Source organism: Notothenia coriiceps, unplaced genomic scaffold (genome assembly GCF_000735185.1).
Source record: "Notothenia coriiceps isolate Sejong01 unplaced genomic scaffold, NC01 NC01_scaffold00037246, whole genome shotgun sequence".
Taxonomy (NCBI): domain Eukaryota; kingdom Metazoa; phylum Chordata; class Actinopteri; order Perciformes; family Nototheniidae; genus Notothenia; species Notothenia coriiceps.
Window position 1 is genome coordinate 15,277,306 of NW_011369947.1, and position 20,115 is coordinate 15,297,420.

Genomic DNA, 20,115 nt, shown 5'->3' on the forward strand with positions numbered 1-20,115 from the left:
GAAGCTTGGCAGGCGCAGCAGGGGTACCTGCTCAGTGTTCACTCGCCCCTCTGTCCATGTGCTCTTACTCGTCAGACATTCTCCTTGCTAAATAAATGTTGGGAAGAAATGAATGCAGGATGCCTTTGAACTGTGTTCTGTAATGTGGGTCAGAGATCTATCGTATGCATATTCAGAACGTCTTTTCATCTGCAATTGCGGAGTTAAAATTCCCCTGGTACACTCTTAATTTCATCTACTTCTCTTGGAGTTATTTATTTAATATTTCTACATTAATGTCTTCTCAAACATGGTAAAAGTGAAGAGTTCAGAAAAGAAAAAAGGGAAACTTTTCTTCTCCCTCTGTCTGCATGATAGTCTGTCCGCCCTAATGACTCCATTTTAAAGACGGTGGGCTGACCGGCAGCGGAGGGAGGGAGCAAGGGATGGAGAGCGGGGAGGGTGAAGAGGAGAAGAGAGGCTCACTGCAGCACTCTCCTCGGCTCTCCACTCCCAGTCAGCCTCTCAGTGTGTGTGCTTTGAAAGAGAATAGGATTCAGCCCTTTGAAAGCCGAGGCTGCTCACCGGGGCCTTTGTGGAAAATAACATTTCAACTGAAAGCCAATTACTGGTAACATTATTTTGGTTGCTTCCATTATTAAAAGTACCTCTCTCTGTTTGCCCCCCATCATCCCTCAACCACAACCCCCACCCCACCCACTCATCCCCCCCACCCCTTTGCTTCGTTTTTTTACAGACGGAGAATTATTCCATCGACTCCAGTTACGTGAACAGCAGAGCCCACCTCATTAAAAGGTATGTGTTGATTAGGAATTGTTACCAGCACCTCGTTACCATTGTTATCTGTAATTATTTTATCTAATGAGTGCACCGCTACCGTTGCAGCAGCTTGCATGTGTTCCTGCATGTTTCTCATTCAGTTTAATTGCAATGGGAGGATAAGATTTGGGGATAAATAGCATTACTCCATAGTGCGTTTAGTAGACATTTGTTGAAACGAGCCACAAACTCACGCTCACAGATTATTAGATTACACACAGCAGCAGCATCAGCAAGTAATGATTCTCATATTTACAGGTAACCTCATTACTCGGCTGTAATTCAGTTTATTAGCAACACGTGTGGCTTGAATTGCATAAGTGTAAGACTTAAAACAACTACTCAATGATTACATTATATTCAAGAGATTTCTCAAGTGCTTTTCCGCCACTGTTTTTCAAAACATGAATAGCTTCATGAATAGTCAATAATTATCTTCTCTGTTTTCACCAGGTGGAAGAAGTGTGGTATAAATGTTTTCATTGTGCTTTGTATTTCAGTCTACCTGAAACAGGATATTTGATGGGGGTTACGGGAATGCAGGGTTTAGGGTCACATGATAACTCCCTGCAGCCAGGGTTTTGTTACCAAGCCCACTTGGGAAACTACAATCTTCCTTTTTACCTGCAGCTATGTAACATCCCAGTCTTCCTTTTGTTTGAGGCCTTCCCAGTCTTTTGAAAAGCTATTATGGCAATTTCCCCCCCTAAAGATTCCGGCATTAATGTAAACAAAGAGCGTTCAAGTGTGGGCCTCTGCAGCACACTACAAAGAAATCCCCCCAGGAGCCGGTGAGCCTATGGTCTGGGACAGGTGCAATTACAGTGATAACATCAGAGAGCCAGCATTACCTGCAGCCCTCTCCCCCAGCCGGAAGAATTTCAGGCTTGAGCCCAGGAATGCAGCTACCTTGTACTGTCCTTCACTTTCTCTTCATATCTTTTTGTTTGCACACTTTTGTTTACTCTCATTTTCTCCTCTCTCTACCGCTCTCTCTCCTTTTATAACCTCTTTTCTCCATCTGCGTGAACTCATCTATATATTTTTTCTCTCCTGCAAGAACACATGTTCATATATTCACCCCTATTTAGTGTTGTTTGTAAAGCGGAATTTGTTCCAGTGGGATGGAAATCAAATGAAGGGAAATCATGCTGTTACTGTGCAGCTGTTGATTGTGCCCCCCCCACCCCACCCGCTTTATTGACTGTGAGCCCCAAACAAGACAGATGCTCAGTTTGTATGCTTCCAGCGTTTCCTACATCCATCTTACTTCCAGGAATTCCTGATTACTGCAGTATTTGTTTGATTGTAGTGAGTGAGGGCCTCCTGTTTGTTCAATGCGATGCCCTTGAAGTCAGTGCATCCATCCAAAATGTCCTTGTCTGAGACACCCCAAAGCTGCCGTGCTATCTGTGAAATTGAAAAATGATCCAAAAAAAGGCTTAAAACGTTTCCTTTTTTCATAGTTAAGGCAATTGCAGAAGCTGTATTCTTAGTATTTGAAACAACTAAAAAAACACAATTTATCTGTTTTGAATTCCTGGAAATAGACCACAGTTAAATCATTTATAGGAAAAACAGTAAAAGGGACAAGGAGGGAAAGACAGACTGCTCGTCACAAACCATCATCGTAAAGGGGACGAAGGAAAGCATGTGAAATAGGTGATGTGACATTTAATCAAAATCTTCCCTCTCCTCCCTGTTGGCCCCCATGTAGCACGTCAACATTCAAAGACCTGGAGGGGAACAGTCTGAAGGACAGCGGCCACGAGGAGAGCGACCAGACCGACAGTGAACATGATGTCCAGAGAGGACACTACGTTGACACGGCTGTCAATGACGTGCTGAACATGACTGTCCCCCCCAATGTTTGCCAGCTGCCAGACCAAGGTAAGACTGCTGCTTGTCTGAGTGTGTGCGCTGTGTGTGCAACATCCTTTGGAGTTTGTTTTGCCAGTTTCAAGATAAGACCAATGTGTATTCATTTGTGCACCTGAGTCTGTTTTTATGCCACAAGAGCATCTCTTAAGGTGCATTATGCCCATTGCGAGCTTCAGATGTGCAAGTATGAATAACAGCACAGTTTTTTTCAGTCTTTGATGTCCCGCTAGAGCGGCTAATGTGAGAGATCTCTGACAGCTAAGGCTACCCTTTGATACAAGCTTAGGCAACATTATTGACTGATAGAAGCCATGTCTGCTCTCGGAGGGGGGGTTGGACCGACTTTAGATGTGCTTGAATGGCAGCAATTAGGCACACAAAGGTAGAAGGTGGAAATCTACATATCTCCACATGCCCTCATCCATTATTCAGTAGGATCATTTAGCAGGGAATTAATGTTGATGTTTCATTTCTGACTCACCGTTTAAAAAGACATCCACTTGGTTGCAGAAGTCAGTGTAAGGGTCATACTGATTCTTAACTACTGCCAGTCAGACTGAGGAAGAGAGTGGGTCAGTAAGGGGAAGAGTTGAGCAGACCAGGAATCTACTATATGCACCTGAGGGTATTTACCAAGCTCAAAGGTAATGCCACATGCAGGTGTAACAGCTCAGCAGAGCACGAGAGTGTGTTTGTGTGAAATACGCAGGCATTTCAGAAATACTAACATTAGATATTATATACAGAGTGAGGTGGAAACCCAGGATGATATTTTAAATCCCACTCCTGAGGACAGCACTCTCTGATATCAGTCGCTGTATCTGAACTTTACATATGCGCTGTGCTCCAATTTGGGAACTTGCCAAATTTCTTTTTTTCATTATTTTGGTTCCCTTTTTCTTTTTTTTACTAACACTGCCCCAGTAAGGCTGTCTACTCTCTCTCTACTCTACTTTCTTCTTCCTCTGCTCTTATAGGGTAGACATTTTAATGAGCGAGAGATAATGAAAAGGATCCTAGTTTCTGAAGAAAAGCATAAAGGAATGAAGATTATGGGATTTTTTAAAATGTATTATTTATCCATCTATTTTTATCAGAGGACTGTGAAGTGTGTGGGTGCGGTTGGAGAAGCAGTAATAGACATGGAGGCTCTTCCTTGTCTGTTCTTTGGCACATTTACCTTACCAGATGCTTCACTTTGAGTAATTTGGCTGTTGATGTTGTTTGACTAGGGAATAATACCATTAGGCAACCTAAACTTCATGCTAATGGGGAATACAGTCATACAAATGGATCTGCCTTCACGGCCAGTTGCCCATATATTGTAATGAGCTGAGAAATACAGATAGACGTACACAGGGTCAGGAGTTATGGTGGTAACCATTCGAATAAACGTGTACTGCATCAGACCGTAATGAACAATGAAAAGTGAATTTGCTGACTATTTGTTGCCAGCTGTAATCACTTCACAACCCGCAAAATAATAATTTGCCTTAAAAAATGCATGCTGACAGGTCTTCTACTGGGCGTCTCATTATTGGAGACAATTAGAAATGATGTACATGAGAAATGTTACAAGTGGGAAGAGCTCTCTGAGGCAGTTCTTTTTTCATTAACACCACCAATGATTGTATCTGTTTCAGCAAAATGAATGCATGCCTCTTGAATGTGTAATGCAGTCCAAACGGCTGGTAAACAAACACGAGGCTATTTCACAGTGCTGTCCACTTTTGACCAGAACAAATAGATGATAACAAAGTATCTGTTTTGAATTACAATTAGGTGGTTTGTTATTCGCTTTTCCTTTTTCCTTTTTTTTTTTTATTCCTTCCAGTTACTGTCTTACTTCTGGCCAGCCGTTTTCCTCAGCCAGGTCTTAACAAAATGGCTCCACTAGAAGCTGCTTTTGTTTTGGTAGTCAGTCAGCAGCAGTGGTCACACCAGAGAGTAATAAGAGGCTGTTCATAATTATTAAATGAAAAGACCAAAGATCCTTACACGTACAGAAATGTAATGACAGAGCAAATGAAATCGTCCCTCTATTACCATCTCATCGAGTAATTACACAGTTAAAGGGCACAGTGGGCTGACAGAGATGGGCAGATTCAGCATGAGGCACATTTGAATCTGTCTCTCCTGTTGTATGAGATGAGGTTTTTTTTTTCGTGGCGCTCCTCAGGAGAACACTAGCTTCCTCGTTTCCCTCCTCCATTTTCTTCCGTGGAAACTCACTTGAGGACAAAGGCAGAAATAGAACAGTTGAGGTTTATACAATATGAGAGCCGCAGCGGTTACAGTCATGTGATGATGTGGTTTCACTTTGAGCTCATCTGTCTTAATTGACAGAAATGGACACTATCTGCATGTTCTCCTGCTTGAAATGAGGGAATCGTCAGAAAACAAATAGGCCTGTTCACTAAACACTGTGCTGCTTAGGTGTCTTGCGGGACTTTATGTTGTATACTGCGGGTCTCCTGCCTGCTAAAGCAGAAAACAAGTTTAGAGACTTCAATTGCCAAAGGACAACAACACACACAAGCCAAGGAGAGAGGAGCCTTGTTTCTTTCTTTTTTTTTACTGTTCTGTTTTTTTTTAGTGTGTGTTAAGTGCCAAGAACAAAAGGAGGCAGGAAGGGGGAAGGAGGAAGGGTTAAACTCTCGGGCTTTAACAGAGCAAATGTTTACCATTCCCAGTACCATGTAAAGGTGATGTTTGCCCAGGAGACAGGCCGTTACCTTTACACAAACACCCTGCGTTCCCATCATGTTGGGAGCTTTCATGTGGGAATCCAATTGTGTGACGAGACTCAGCTGCTAACTAGCCGTGCACTGAGTCACCGTGGGCTTGTTCTGTATCAATTTAGTTTTCAGTTTGATATTTGGCTTTTGTCCATCAGAGAGAGCTGTGCTTTTTTTCTTCACTGATGCGCTTTCAACTACAGCTATTATTCCTGCTCCAGCCACCACCAAGGTAACTTTCAGCGAAGTGCTTCTGAAGAGATTTTGGACTTAAAACTGAGCAAATGCCTCTTTGTTGAATCCCTGCCAAGAGTCTAAAAAGACGTGTGAGCTCTTTTTTTGAAAACCTGACCTGAAATATCCCTATCCAGTGGATTAGATTAGGAAGTATCTGTAGAACAAATTACATTAAATCTCTTAAAATCTATAAAGGAAAGGCTATCTTTAACATGTAATGGCTCTGACATATCTGCCAATAGAATAATAATGGCTGATATGGGTGTAACTATAGACTGAGAAGAAGAGCCATATGAAATGAATTCGTCTTTATCTTTATAGGCATGTCTGTGAAGTTAGGGGGATTTGGTTGAAATGTGCGACATGCTAGCTTTGGCTCTGTAGAACCATTAGTGTCAAGGGAGAAGCGAGGGAACAGACTCCGAGGGGGTTGGTGACAAAGAGAGCTAAATCTATTTTTTTCGACTTCCTTTGATTGTCATAGCTCACACTTTAATTCCTCCCGGATATGGATGAGCCATGGTTTTAAGGATTAAGATTGATGTATTGTTAAATCTCTCGAGTTATCTCTGCAGGCGGGAAAAGGGGAGCATGATGTTGCTTAACAGTGTCCGATTTGTGAGTTTAGAGGTTTCGGTTCTTGATTTTGGAATTATTTCCAGGTCAATTTGTAAGTGTTTTTCTAAAAAAGCCCTTCCTCTTGGCTTATTAGACTCAAAGGGATCCAAGACTGCTCAATTAACCAGAGCAGGCCTCTTTTATTTCTGACATATTCCTCGGCCTCCACCTCTGGAGAATATCTCTCATCTATCTGTTAGCTCCCTATGGGTGTGTGCCTGAAGCTGGAGCCCAGGAATGGAAGCCCCCTACGTGGGCCGCAGACTTCTCCATATTCCCTTCCTCCATCAGCAGATCCACAGGGTTTCACTGTTCCTAATTGATTTCAGGCCCCTCTTTTTTCTTTCTCTCATTCCCTCTCCCTCCATATGTCTCTTCTGCCTTCGTCTTCTGTTTCCATCTACTGACTGCAAATGTCTCCAACCCAACTTTGTGCCAGTCAAGCAGTTTCCTTCCCCTGTTGAATTAAAGAAAGAGTAAAGGCACCTCACATGTTTCTGCTGCCCTAAATTCAACACGGGAACATTTCTAGTTTGCAGTTCTCTGATCTACTAACGAAAATGCTGACAGGTGTCAGAATCAGGAAGGCAACAGGAACAGGGCTTTGCTGACAACACGAGAAGGGGAGAGGGAGTCTGTGAGAGAGGGAGACAGAGATGGAGAGATGAGCTGAGAGTCTAGTAAGCAGTCTTAGCGAGGGGAAATAAAAAGAGGAAAGGAGGAAACAATCTCTCTGACAGGTAGGAGTGATTCTTTTTTGCATTCTCTCACTCCAAGATAACTCTGTGGAGGATTTGAGTGATTCTCAAACAACATTAGATTGAATTAAGCACCAAAACTCTCCTTGTGATTCGGGCTGGCAACAACACGTGTTGCGTTATGATATTTTGTGATTAGATTAACATACAAACTCTATACTGACACCATCCATTTTGATTTGGATTTGCCTAATCTAATGTGTAACCCATGGTGGAGGTAAAATGGCTGACAGTGACAAAGAGCTCAGTGCAATACAAGCATTAAGGAAGATAGAGTGCACACACACTGCATGCTCAAACACACCAGAGACAGCTTGCTAGCAGGTGTACTGAGGTCTGTAATGAACCACCGAGATGCACATTTTGCCTCTGAGATGTGGAGACTTGAGGAAGTACTGTATAAGGAAATTAAATGTCATTTCAAGCTGTGTCCATCTGTGCTCATCTCTTTTATTGTGCTTACATCGCTGAATGAAATTAGTTTGGCTTATTGCGATTAAAACTAATGTACATTTAAATAAAAAAAGAGCTGACTATTGTTGATTTTGCACCCGGTAAAACAGACCATCATTTAGAAGAAAGACGTAGAATATGTTTTCTCCATATTTATTTTTAAATGCAGTTTCTCACTGAGTAAAACAAGCCAGTTTCTGCCCAAACTGCACTGCGTTTATGTTTGCTCTGAATTCAAATAATTGGCTTTTGCCTCTTGGTAGTTTTTGTTTGCAGTACTTGCATAAGTAAACCAACAAATTCTTTAAAAAGAAAATATGTTATGTGAGCTCTTCCCTTCTTTAGTTAATACCACAAGGGAATGAGTTAAGAGATGTGAAGAAGTGCTTAAACAAACTTGACATGTTTGGATAATGTTACGTTTTTACGAGCATCGCCTCTAGCTTTCTCTTCCTCAGTTTTACACAGCAAAGCCAAAGATGTATTCAGAAGGTCTTCTTCCCCAGCCCAGACGTAAAACATATAGTAATGTTATAATAGTACAATGGCATCCCCTGAACCCTCATTCTGCCAGAGCTCTCCTGAATATACCCCGTGTATTTAATCAGCTCAAGAGGGGACTGCTTATCTCTTTGCACTTGTCATGGATAGCGTATTGAACATATCAGAGGGAGAAATGGGAATAGTTCATTATTTTCTAGGGCTCACAATGAGCATGATGTATCTCATTGCAGGTCCTCCACTGACAGCTCATTTTCTAGACAATCCTGGCATTCAGTTCACAACGCGGCAGGGCGAGAGAGGGAGAGGGAGAGGGAGGAAACACAGAGACAGGGAGAAAATAGGGCTCCGGATCCCCATTGCTTATTCATGACGCTGTGGCATGCTAGGTGTGTTAATAATCTCCGCAGAAACCAAGTGAATCACAGTTGTTTGTTGAACACCTAGCCAAGCTGGGCCCCAATCGACAGCAGATGGGAAAACAGGGGGATCAAGATGATCCCAGACAGAGGGAGGGAGATTAAGAACAGGTAATGTGCTGAAGTTGAAGGGGCCGAGTGTGTATTAAAGCGATAGGAGAAAGTACCTGAATTTGAAATCTTGTCTGAGAGCGTATGTACAAAGTATATTGAGTGTGTATGTGTGGCTGCAAGTGTGTGTCTTTAAAGGTTAATCAGGGAAGAAGAGTGAGAGGAGGAGAAGGATAAAGAGATGGCGCAAGAGAGAAATACCATTGGTGGGGGGAAATAGAGTGAAATTCAAGTAGCAGAGCTGCAGCGGTCTCTAGTCTTCTCGCCTTTTGTGGCTCCGATTGATTCTAGTTCTGGTCTGAGGGACCGAGGGAGCAGCCGTTTTTCCTAACCGCACCTTTGTGTTTTTAATTCTTTGAGGTCACTGAGTGGGCACAAACCCATTTCCACTGCAGCAGAATTCAAGCAATAAGACTGGGGGTTAAACTAGAGGGCTGTGTGGCTGGGCGGCACTGCAGCTAAAAATCTTTAACGTGTCGAGGGTCTTGTACCTCCGGTTTGATGCAGGCTTGCTGCCATGGATTCTATCTGAACAGAATTTACATTTAGCAGTGATTATCTTATCTTGTTGTGATTTAAAATGTAACACAATCAGAGGTCAACAAAGCCTCTTCCCCCATGGTGTTCTTAGTTTTACAGCCTTCCCACCCACAAACAGTGCAAGTGCTCTCTCACGCTGCCGTGTCGTGACAGCCAAGGCAAATTATTTAGAACTACTAATACATTCAATGTGATGTTGCACGTGTGTTGAAATGTATTATGTTAAATATAAAACCGCTAAACCAAGCCATTAACTGTAATATACTGAACAATACACAGTACAAGGCTCAACATGAACAGTTGTCAGGTTGGCATTGCAACAATTCTTGAGAAATAGGCAACTCGTTCTTGGCCGTATAAATGTGTAAAAACAAATCATGCATAGAAATTATTTTACTGAATAATTTATGCATTATAGATATTTCATTACGTATTATATCTGTGAAGAATATGACAACAGCTGGTATTTTGTTTACCAGAAATTGCAGGTTTTGACACATTAACTGATTAAGATTCAAATTCTTTAAAGTATCCGTGAGAAGAAAAAACACCACAAATTCATTTTGTTTTCTGTAATTAGGCTTTTATTCTTTCAAAGCGCATATTTGTTCAAATACTGAAGTAAAACTGCATGGTATCTTAATTACTCAAAATATAAAGTGACTGAAATTGTGGCTGACATCAGCTCTTAACAGTCAGCGTTGAAGCCTGCAGTAGTGAATTACATTACTGTCTTACTGAGAATGGTAATTTGATGACCTTAACATGGTAGATTTTAACACTTCCATCCCAGCACTGGTCCGGACATGCTAATATTCTGGAGTTTTAGTGCAAATGAGGAGGCTGGATGACTGCTGATCAGCTGAGTGAAAGATTTCAATGCCCTTCCGGGGAATGTGTCCCCAACTGATGAGCCATTATTGTCTGCCTTGTCAGGAATCTAATTTGCGTGGGTACTAGTTGGCCACCAGACCCACTCTGCCTCGAGGACAGAAAAAAGCAGATAATGTAACTTTAGACCCAATTCTGATCCTGTGCTGACAACTTGAGTCCCTCTCAAGAGTCCCTAAGTCCTGCTTTTGTTAAGGTATAGCCCCTAATGCACCTGACCAAAAGCATGACTTACCACAGCCTTGTTGCTGAAATGGTATGACTAAAGACTGATACCATGTGGAGTAAACAACCTGATGAGGACATACTATACACATAGACTGACTCAAAGGAGCCTCAGTGTGTGGCTGGACGTGGGCAGAAGAGTCACCGAGTGACTGCCAAAGCAAGGCTTGTATTACAGGGATCCCAGGATATCAGACACCAGGCGGCCTGTGTTCCCTCCAGGCAGGGTAGAGTCTGGCAGCTGGCCCGTAGCCCAGATAGCTATAATCAGCTCCATTACCTGTGACTCCCATTTATGAGCCCTCATGGTGGACCCATGGCTATACTGCGGGGGTTAAGGATGCTGTGAAATTTCGGAATAGCTAACTGAGCATGCAGTTGCACATGCTATAGCTACACCTGCTGCAGACACATCCTTTACACAGAGAAGCACATTCGTATGCGCCACACATATTTTCTGGGCATTATGTGTCTTGGCACGAGGCGTTTGTTTTATCTTCTCCCTCTGTGAAAGGAAGGATTAAAAATATACTCTGCTCTGTTTAAGGGGGAAATCAGCTGTCTTCTGACAAGTACATTGTAGACCGCTGTTTTCTGTCCAGAATACAAAGAGACATTTATCACTGCAGCTGGGGTAACGGAGGAAGTGAGAGGGGGTGTCTCCTGTGCTGCAGCAATGTGCTTCTTTTTTTTTAACCCCTATCACTTCCTTTCTGTGGGAAAAACCCTATAGCTCCATCCTCTTTAATCCATTTGAGATTTCCTATGTTCTAGTTTTCTTTTTCATTGTCTACCTGCCACATGCCTTCCCCCACCCCCTATATTTTTTTATCTTACTTCTCATCACCTGGTTTCTCCTGACAACATTATTACTCAGATGGAATATGTAGCGGGAATATGTTAAGTTATGTCGTCCTCCTCAGTTGTGGCAACAAAAGGTTACTACCTCAGGCATACTTCTGTAATATTTCCATATTTCCCCTCCTCATGTATATTCAGTTAGATGATTTATTCTGTAACATTTAAAGCCGTTGAAATGCAGAACTTCTCTCAGAGACTCTGCATACGCTGTGAAGCATAGCATGGTAGAATCTTCTCTTTGGATTTGTTCTCAGCAGAAGTTAAACAGAGGTTAAAGAGAAGTCGTCCGAACCACCTCTATCATTACTATCTTTCATTCACCAATTAGTGTCAGAGATCTCTCTCTGTCCCCTAGATGACCTTGCAGGGATGAGCTCCCTGTGTGGTAATACATTTTGAGTAGGCCTCAATGGTGGGAGTCACGCTTTGGCTGCCAGTGACCCAGATTATAAAGAATTGATGAGAGAGTGAAGGGACTGTAACAGAGACAGTGTGTGTGGACCCTCCCCCAGCCTTTTCTTAGTCACCTGTCTCTGCAAGACTTCACTTGGTTCCTGTCTTTCAACACTTCTTCATATTCAAGAAACTCCCCAGACCTCAGCTCTCTTTAACTTAAGCAACTAGCAATTCAGATTAATGACACATACATCTCTATAGAGCAGGGTTATCTTGGTTAAATGTAGATCAATATTTGAACATGCATAACCTGAACACTACGTTGAGTTAACAGTCAATCTAAATGACCGTGTTATGCACACACTGCAATGAGCTGCCTGCCTGCGTTGTTTCTCTTAATGTGTTCAAAAGGTCAAGAGCTGAACAGGATGCAGCCTTGTGTTTTCTCCATCGGGCGTAGCTGGCGGTGGTAGATAATCAAATTAGAGTAAATTCATCAACATTAAAAACATTATTCCGACTTTGTATTGTTCCGCTAATAAGATGTTTCCTTTAGGCTACCATTCATCTTTCTGGGCATTAAGCTAATTATCATACTATATTAGTACATTATGTAAAATAAGGTTCGTGTAAACCATGTGAGAACTTCATTAACTGTTTCACAAATCTGCTTATTTACATTATAATGTTGTCGTTTTTGCACAGTATGCACACATAATTGCGGTGCACTCCAGGAGACTTTACTGTCGACCCTTTTATGTACAATTGACTAAAGGACTGATCTCTCTCAGTGGATGCATCTTGCCCCCCCCCCCCATCTTTAAGGGGAGGATAAAAGGTAATGAAAGAGGTCGGCTGTTAAGTTTCATGGGAGACAGGAAAGTCTCAGAATGGCTCTTTTTAATGATGTGCTTGATTTCATGCAGTCCTCGTTAAAGATTAGGCCAGAATGCACACAGAGGACAGGCAGGGAACTGTGGCCAGACTCTGCACTACCCCCCCCCAACATCTGTAAGATCTGCAAGGGGGTCTCAGGCTCCCTTGTGAGTTCTCAGACTCATCGCCCTGCGCTCCTTCTGTATTCAGCTCACATTAGCATCAGAAAATAAATAAAGCAAGCAATCAGGCCGTGACCTCTTATCCACGGTGCCTCGGCCCCTCACCCTCCCTCCTTCTTCTCCTCCCCCGCCTCCTCCGCTGAACTCGGCATAGGTTTAACTAGCTTGGATTTGCAACTGAATGTCTGGCTTGGTGTTTGGCTATACCACAGGGCAGGTTGTTCCTCGGCTGTCTCCAGAGAAAAGAGACTCGGGGATCGAGGGGAGCGAGGGAATTGGATCTTTGACACCTGTCACTTCCACTCTGCTGCACCTTGCTCCCTTGCCACACATAAGGACTTTTCATGTCACAGCTCAGCATGTTATCATGAGTGGGCACAGGGCCTGAGAAATCCAATTACTACCAGTGTGTCAGACCCCTGCCATCATCCTTATGTATGCTATAGTCATGTTCCTTAAATCAGAAAAGATGTGCCTATTAGTTCCTTCTCTTTTCTTCAGACCAGTCTTCCACCTCCATTTCAATCTGTGTGTCTTAGATACGAGCTGCAGCTGCCTCACTGCGGCCGACAACCCTCCATATAGTGCAGCGCTGGCTGGTGGGTGGGTGGGTGGCTAATGCTACGGACATTGCTTCTGACTGTCTGATATTAAGTGGTATCATGGTGCAGGCCTCACATGGAGAATAAAATGGAGAACCTGGGAGGGAGTCAGCATGCCTCACAGTTGCCTAACTGAATGGCCTTTGTGACAGGAAATAGAAAGTGTAAGAAAGGCCTCTCTCCTGCTTCTCCCCTGCCCAGTATGTGTGAATCTAATGCATTTCCACGCAGCAAGGGCCCAGCTGTTTTCTCCTTATTTCTTTTATATACAGCTTGTCCCTGAGTGACATTGTCAATCCGGTTCATGGGGAAATAAAGAGCCTCTCTTTTCAAACAATAATAGGTCCTTATGTATCCCACTCCATCCCACTGTATATATGTCTGCATGCTGAGCCTAACCTGCCCATCACTCCACCTACCACTATGTTATAATGTCCTACTTCCAGAGGCTGTTAAAATTGCTGGGAAAAGATGAAAAAAAGGATCAAATATAAGAGAGAAGGACCCATGCTGGTGCTTCTGCAACAAGATAAAATAGAATTTAAAACACATAGACTTGGCTGACACAAAGTGAACATGACTGAATGAGAAGCCACATTATATTAATTATGTAACGCCACTCTTTTGAGGCAAAGCTGAGGTTCACAGACAGAGAGAAAGGAATTCCTAAGTTATTGGTATGCGGTCAGGTCCTTGGGAGCTGGACACATTGACAGTCGCTGAAGAATTGTGTTTATTTCAGATGGCTTAAAGAAATAGAGCTTTTTAGGAAATCATTATCTAAAAGAAGAAGCAATGACAAATGTCTCTTAGGGCAAATTAGATAATGGTTTCTTCTTCTAGGATGGGTTATAGATTGTTCAATCATAAATCTATTTTCCCCCAATAGTTCATGATGGATTTTTCACTGTTGGGATTAAATCTTGGTTTAGCAAATAGGAAACTTGGCATTGGCAAAACATCATTTGTCATGGACCTCTCAATTCATAAGGGAAAGCTTAATGTCAAATAGACATTGTGACATTGTGTTTTTTATCATCCAGTATAACATTGTCTTGACATTTCCAGATTGTTAATTCACAACAATTAAAATAGTATAAAAGGGATTTCCTGACCAATAGATTCAGTGTAGGAATGTCAAATTGTGCTTTTTGGTTTAGGTTTCAAACTAAATGACATCATTGATTCAACTGACATAAAGCAATGTTTTGTTCACCACAGTTTTACATCAGTGAGTCTATCATCAGGGGGCGCTACCATCCCTAAACAGCACCTCCTCTAGATCACAGCTCCCTGTAAAGCCTTCCGCTCCCGACAACCCCATTCATAGATGTAATTTAAGAGTCTGTTTCTGTTCCCCTTGCTTCTCCCAGACTCAAGGGTTTAGGAGCAAATTAGCTTGCTAGCTCGGTCAAGCTTAAACACAGAAACAACGCGTTTTTGCCGGGGTATTTAAAGATGTCCTCTGCCGATGCATTGTTGAGGAAACGAGCCAAGCAGACAGAGGCAGGTAGGCAGGCGGTCTGAATGGCTGGCATGCTGGAGTGGGTCTGCAGCTGGCCTGCTGTGCGGAGTTCTGGGCTGCATTGTATTGTTGCTGTGGGCCTGGGGCGCCAGGACACAGGTTAATTTGTAGCCCATCATTAGAAGGGCAATTTGGACGCTGAGAATTGACAAGGGTGACATTTACCGTGTAATTAGAGCAAAGTACATCACATCACGGTACAACACAATACTTCTTCTACCTTCATCAACAAAAATTAGTAGTTATTTATTGCTGATGCAAACCAATAGAGCAACAAACTAAGTATTACAGCGTCAACGATAGCCCAAATGATGTTACAGGTTATCTATTGTAGATATTATCTATTTATTATCTAACAAGTGTTGAATGTGGAAAGTATTACTAGGCAGAACAACCAACATAACTGGAACTGAATCAAAAACATTGAACAAATACACACTTCCTGAAACCTCTTTTAATTTGCATAACTTAAGTGTAAAGTGTACCAAGAAAAAATGATTAGATCTTTCACATATGCCCCTTTGAATGACATCTAACTCTTCTGTGGCTAGACTGGATCAGAAAAATGTATAGGCAACAACATGTGCAGTTTGCGCCTTTGGTCTGTTATTACTTTTGTATCATATTGACCATGTAAAAACACCTTTTTTCTTCAAGCTGGATCTTCAGTGTGATTAAACAGTTGGGCTTTGTTCAAGCATGACAGCTGCCTTTCCAGAGGCTTTCGTGTTTAGTAAAGTTCAGCCTCATGCAGCCAGGCTTAGGTATCTGTGTCTGGGTTAAATCTAGTCCAGAGTGCCTGTTGAGAAAGTTAAACAGTCACTGGCTCATGTCATGTTTGAAAACCAGTGCATGAATTATGGTCTAAAAACCTGCCCCTCCAAGCGTTGCATATGTGATGATAGAAGCCAACGGTAATGTTTCCACAGTCTGACTGAGAAACTGCGCCCTGTAGGAGCGAGTGATTGTAGGAGCAGGGCACAACAAGGTGAGGAAATCCTTTCTGCAAACATTATTATATATTGTATTATTAGAAAGCAGACCACCCATGCACATCATCATGAAAAGCAGCTCACATCATTTCCACTACATCAAGCAGTCCATTGGCTAGTGGTCCTGCTTTTGAACAAAACAGTGCTCTGCGATGACATAGTGATTTATAAAACACCATAGCGATTGCTTTTTTTCCTCCCGCTGCTGTTACACAGCTGTTAAACAGATGCTGTTTGTACCAATTTAGAAGCTAGAGCATTGTTTGTCAACACCAGTTTGGAGATGCATTCTTTATACCAGGACCTGCTGCACAATGCACAGTCTGCATGGGCCAGCAGAGAGGGAGGGAATACATACAGAGGAAGTAAACATTTGGCTTGAACTGCTGCCCGCTTTTAAAACAGTTACTGACAAGAGCTTATAAAGAACAGTGACTGTAACACTAGCTCAAAATTGAGTTAACTTGCCATTTGGTATCGGCTTTTGGGAGGACACAGAGAGGCCTGGTGGAAGTGACAAACTGTCAGACACTTTCTGAAGTGCTGCATGGATTAGACAGTGAATTTGTTCTTGATAAATTGACTGGTACTAATGCTCAGAAATAGAACCGGTGCCACATGAACCCCTGGCTTCACCAGCCGTATGACAGTATTAACAAGGCCGCCTAGTGAGCCTAATTTCCTTCACAATTAATATGTTACTGGAGGAGTAGAAGGAATTCTGTTCAGATAGGCAGAAGTGAGAGATTTTTGGGTGAAGGATTTATTTAATTACAGCGATGTACGTGAGACAGCAGTACTGATGAGATGAAAGAGGACAGAAGGAGGGGAAGTATAAAGGATTGGATTGTGCAGGGAGCTGCGAGGGATGAATCTGGGGGTGTCAGAGGGGGGATAGTTTGATGTGACTGAACCAGATGCTGTTGGGAGAAGGTGAGGACTCTGTGCTGTGTAGAGAATGATGGCTTGCGTGGCACACTAAGGGTGCCCCTCTACTGTTTGTAAAAACAAGACCATCACACTCCATCTTGCCGCTCCCGCAGGAGCCAGGCCTCCAGGCTGATTTATGGCCCACAGACTGAATTGGCTGGCTGGGATGACAGCAGAGCTCGGACTCTCCCTGGTGTGTAGTGTGGGAGACTGCTCGGCCAAGCCTCAGCCTCAGCTGGCCGGAGAACTGCCCTTTGCTGTAGTTAGGGCAGACTAGATGTTAAGCTCCATCCCCAGTGTTAGGATCAGGCGGGGCCGAGCGTGACGCGTCTCGAGCATGCTTTGCAGTCAGAGCACCAACCATTCACAGTCATCCTATATTCTGCTGGTGCCATATTTTCTGCATTTTTCCTCCCCTGTGATACTTCCATCAGCTTCTGCATCACAGACTCCATCAAGACTCTGTAGTAACAATTTAGATTTAATCAATCTTTGCCATCTGACTGCCAGGAAGGAAAATTAATATGGAGAGCAATTAGAAAACAGCCATCAGTGTCAAAATAACACCAAGATGAGAGCAGAAAAGTAGGCGGCATTTTAGCAGCAAATGAAAGCTTTCTGTACTCCACTCAGACATGGCTCCCAGGCTGTCCTCAGAAAGGGTCATCAGGACTCTGCTCACATGCATTTAACTTTCTGTACATCAAATCAGTCCTCGCACACAGCAATAAAAACAGGCTTAAAGCAGTGTCGGGGTTGCTTTTAGCTTTTTCAATCACCAGAACTCAATAATTGTCTTTCAAGACTCTAGACAATATATTTGATGGCTTTTTGATTAGGTTTAATATCAAGGACGTTTAAGAAAGGACAGGAAAGCAGGGGAAATCAAAGGGATGCATAGTGCAGGCCCCAAGAAAACATCACAGTAATATCTATATTATTCTGTCTGGCTGTCTGCTAAGGAGTGCTTATTTTCTTGTGACAAACTAAATCAGGACACTGATTGTTATTGCTACAAAAAAAATGTCAGCATACAGAGGAAATACAAAAAAGTAATTTAAGCCAAAAGTGGCAGACACTCTTTGTAAAATGATTTATCATGCCACGCTGCTGTTCCAAATTCTTTTCAGGGTTCATGCTGTAAAACCGAACTGACTGAATTGTGTCATGCAGCATGTTGCCATCGCCTTTGTGGCTCCAGTTAAACCATGAAATAACAAATGAAGATTTGTCACCTGAATCTGTTCTCACTTCAGCTCAACCCCGTGTCTGGCCCTCCAATCCTGCCTTCTGTTTATTGTGGCTGCTTACAGACTCATTCTACACAGGATTACATCATTGTTCTCAACCTTGAGGCTGTGTGCACTAATTTTGGAGGGAAAAGCATCTGTGTCTTCCAAGCCCTGCTCCATGTGTTAGCCAGCCAGGACGCAAAATAGCTGGCGAAAGCTCATAGAGCTTTTCGGGGAGTTGCCTCTTTCACTGAACAGATACCTTCCCCTTTGTTTCAGGGGGTTTAAGTCTTTTGCTGATTCTTCTCTTTTTTGCTAAATTAGCAACAAACAAATAGCACCTCCAGCTGCAGGACATGAAGGGATCATTATATGCGGTGCACAGGGGTAAATTGAGCAATGAGCTTGTCAGGCTATGGGATCCCCATGCTGAAGCTGAGGATCTGTCTGCTGTAATTTGAAGTCAAGACACCTTGATCTGATTGAGGGGAAGCGGCAGGCCTGAATCGGCTGCTGGCATGCTGCAGATGTGAGATGAAATGGCATGTGGGGTTTTCTCCCTGTGCTGTGATGCTATTCCAGGTGACTACAAACACAACAACATGACCTGCATTATCAGAAGGATTTGGCTTCTGCATTTAAAGTGGCAGTATTTATTATTTTTCAAAACCATGCGCATCGGTACATACATATTTAATGTGCTCCCCAGTGCCTTTATTCGTCGTTGGACCTTATTTCAGCAGTAAGTAAAGTATATCTGATTTGATAGCAAGACTTTGGTGTTTTTCTTCCTCTGCCTCCACTACCAACAATCTGTTTGTATTTCAAATGTGGAACACTTAAAAACCCAGGCAGCCTCCGCCTCCCGCTGGAGCTCCTTCACTAATTAATAGGTATTAAATTGTGAATAGGAAATGTTCCAAATGACATCCTGCACCGTACTGTACTTTAAATCTGCTCCTGGAACTGATTGGCAAGCTTATTTTCCTGAACACTTTGAATACACATTCACAGCAGGAGGTGCCTTCACTGTCTTCTATTCTCCACTTGTTGACTTCCAAAGTACCGCGGTAAAATCCATTAATTCATCTCCAATCATTACAGTTTATGGAATAGGAGGAGATTGTATTTGTAAGAGGTCGATGGCCCGTCACTTTTTTTATTTAAATGTTTTTCTCTTCCATTTTTTGTGAGCCTTTTCGAGCAACATCTGCGTTTTATGAAGCTCTAAGGAGAGGCAGGATGTGTCAGTGTTAATGGCACTTGCCTTTCCTAACAATGTCATTTACAACCCAGTTGCTCTCCCATAGACCCCTAAAGCAAAGAGAGAAATGTCATTCACTGCATATGCATGCGCTGCTATGAAGCGGGCATACAACTTGTGTATTTTTCCTTCTGCCTTGAGGCTTTTCATGCTTTAGGAAGTGCTCTGGGCTATAGAAAAAGAAAAAAAATGTGAGGAAATTGCATTCATAACCAAGATGTTTGCAAATCTTTAATCAGCAGAGAAAAATATCTGCTTTGTCTAACAAGATTTGCAGAACACTTTGAGAATGTAGAGAAGGGAATTGTGTAAAAGTCTACAAGTTTTTTCGATGTCAGAAAATAATAATAATAAATTTGATTTATATAGCACACTTTACAGACAAAACGTCATCTCAAGGTGCTTCACAAAGCTATAAGGAAAAATAAGTAAAAAGATATCTAAAGGAGCATATTGGATCAAATATGGCAATATAAAAGGTTAAGAGCATAAAAAGTTTAAAAATAAATAAATAAATAAAGTAAAGGACAGTCAGTAAAATGCGGTGTGGGTCTTGAGGCATTTCCTAAAAACTGAGAGTGATGCCGAGGTCCGTATGTTCTCTGGAAGCTGATTCCACAGACGTGGACCCAGAGACGTGGACCCAGGGAGGAGATACATTATATATTATTTCTAAATATACTTAACATTGCTGCAATGAATCTCATCTTTATTGTTAGCAATTTGACAATAAAAGTGCATTAAGTTCAAAATGCAGCTGATAACAAATCATACATCAGTTTAAAAAAAGGATATGGGATTTGATAGGGATTTAAAATAACACCGCCGCAGTGGACAATCCAATCGAGTATGTGGGCAGGTTTTATATTTTTTTGTATTCATCGCCTCCATTATGTTTCTTGGTACCTGGTAAAAACTCTCTTAAAGACTTTTGATTACATTATTACATTCTGATTGGATCCCTTCTCTTTAAACAAAACCCCCAGCTTCATGCCTTTTGTCTCCTTGATTGCTGCCGGTGCAGTCCCTCGGACTAATCAGCGCTCATGCAAATGTACATGCAT

At 42.4% G+C, this 20,115-nt stretch overlaps 2 protein-coding genes across 8 annotated transcripts in view; both read left to right on the forward strand.

Annotated features, from left to right (window-relative positions):
- LOC104966470 (low-density lipoprotein receptor-related protein 1B-like) overlaps positions 1-20,115 on the forward strand; it is a 1,038,955-nt gene that overhangs the window by 536,730 nt on the left and 482,110 nt on the right. The window lies entirely within an intron of this gene.
- Positions 1-20,115, forward strand: part of pcdh19 (protocadherin 19) — a 56,312-nt gene that overhangs the window by 31,866 nt on the left and 4,331 nt on the right. For 4 of the 7 annotated variants that reach the window (XM_010794926.1, XM_010794930.1, XM_010794928.1 and 1 more), the window contains exons 3-4: positions 737-795; positions 2,537-2,709. In XM_010794926.1, the coding sequence (XP_010793228.1) occupies positions 737-795; positions 2,537-2,709 (232 nt within the window). Of the gene's footprint in view, positions 1-736; positions 796-2,524; positions 2,710-20,115 lie in introns of all 7 variants that reach the window. The other 3 variants (XM_010794925.1, XM_010794929.1, XM_010794927.1) reach the window with 1 other exon arrangement.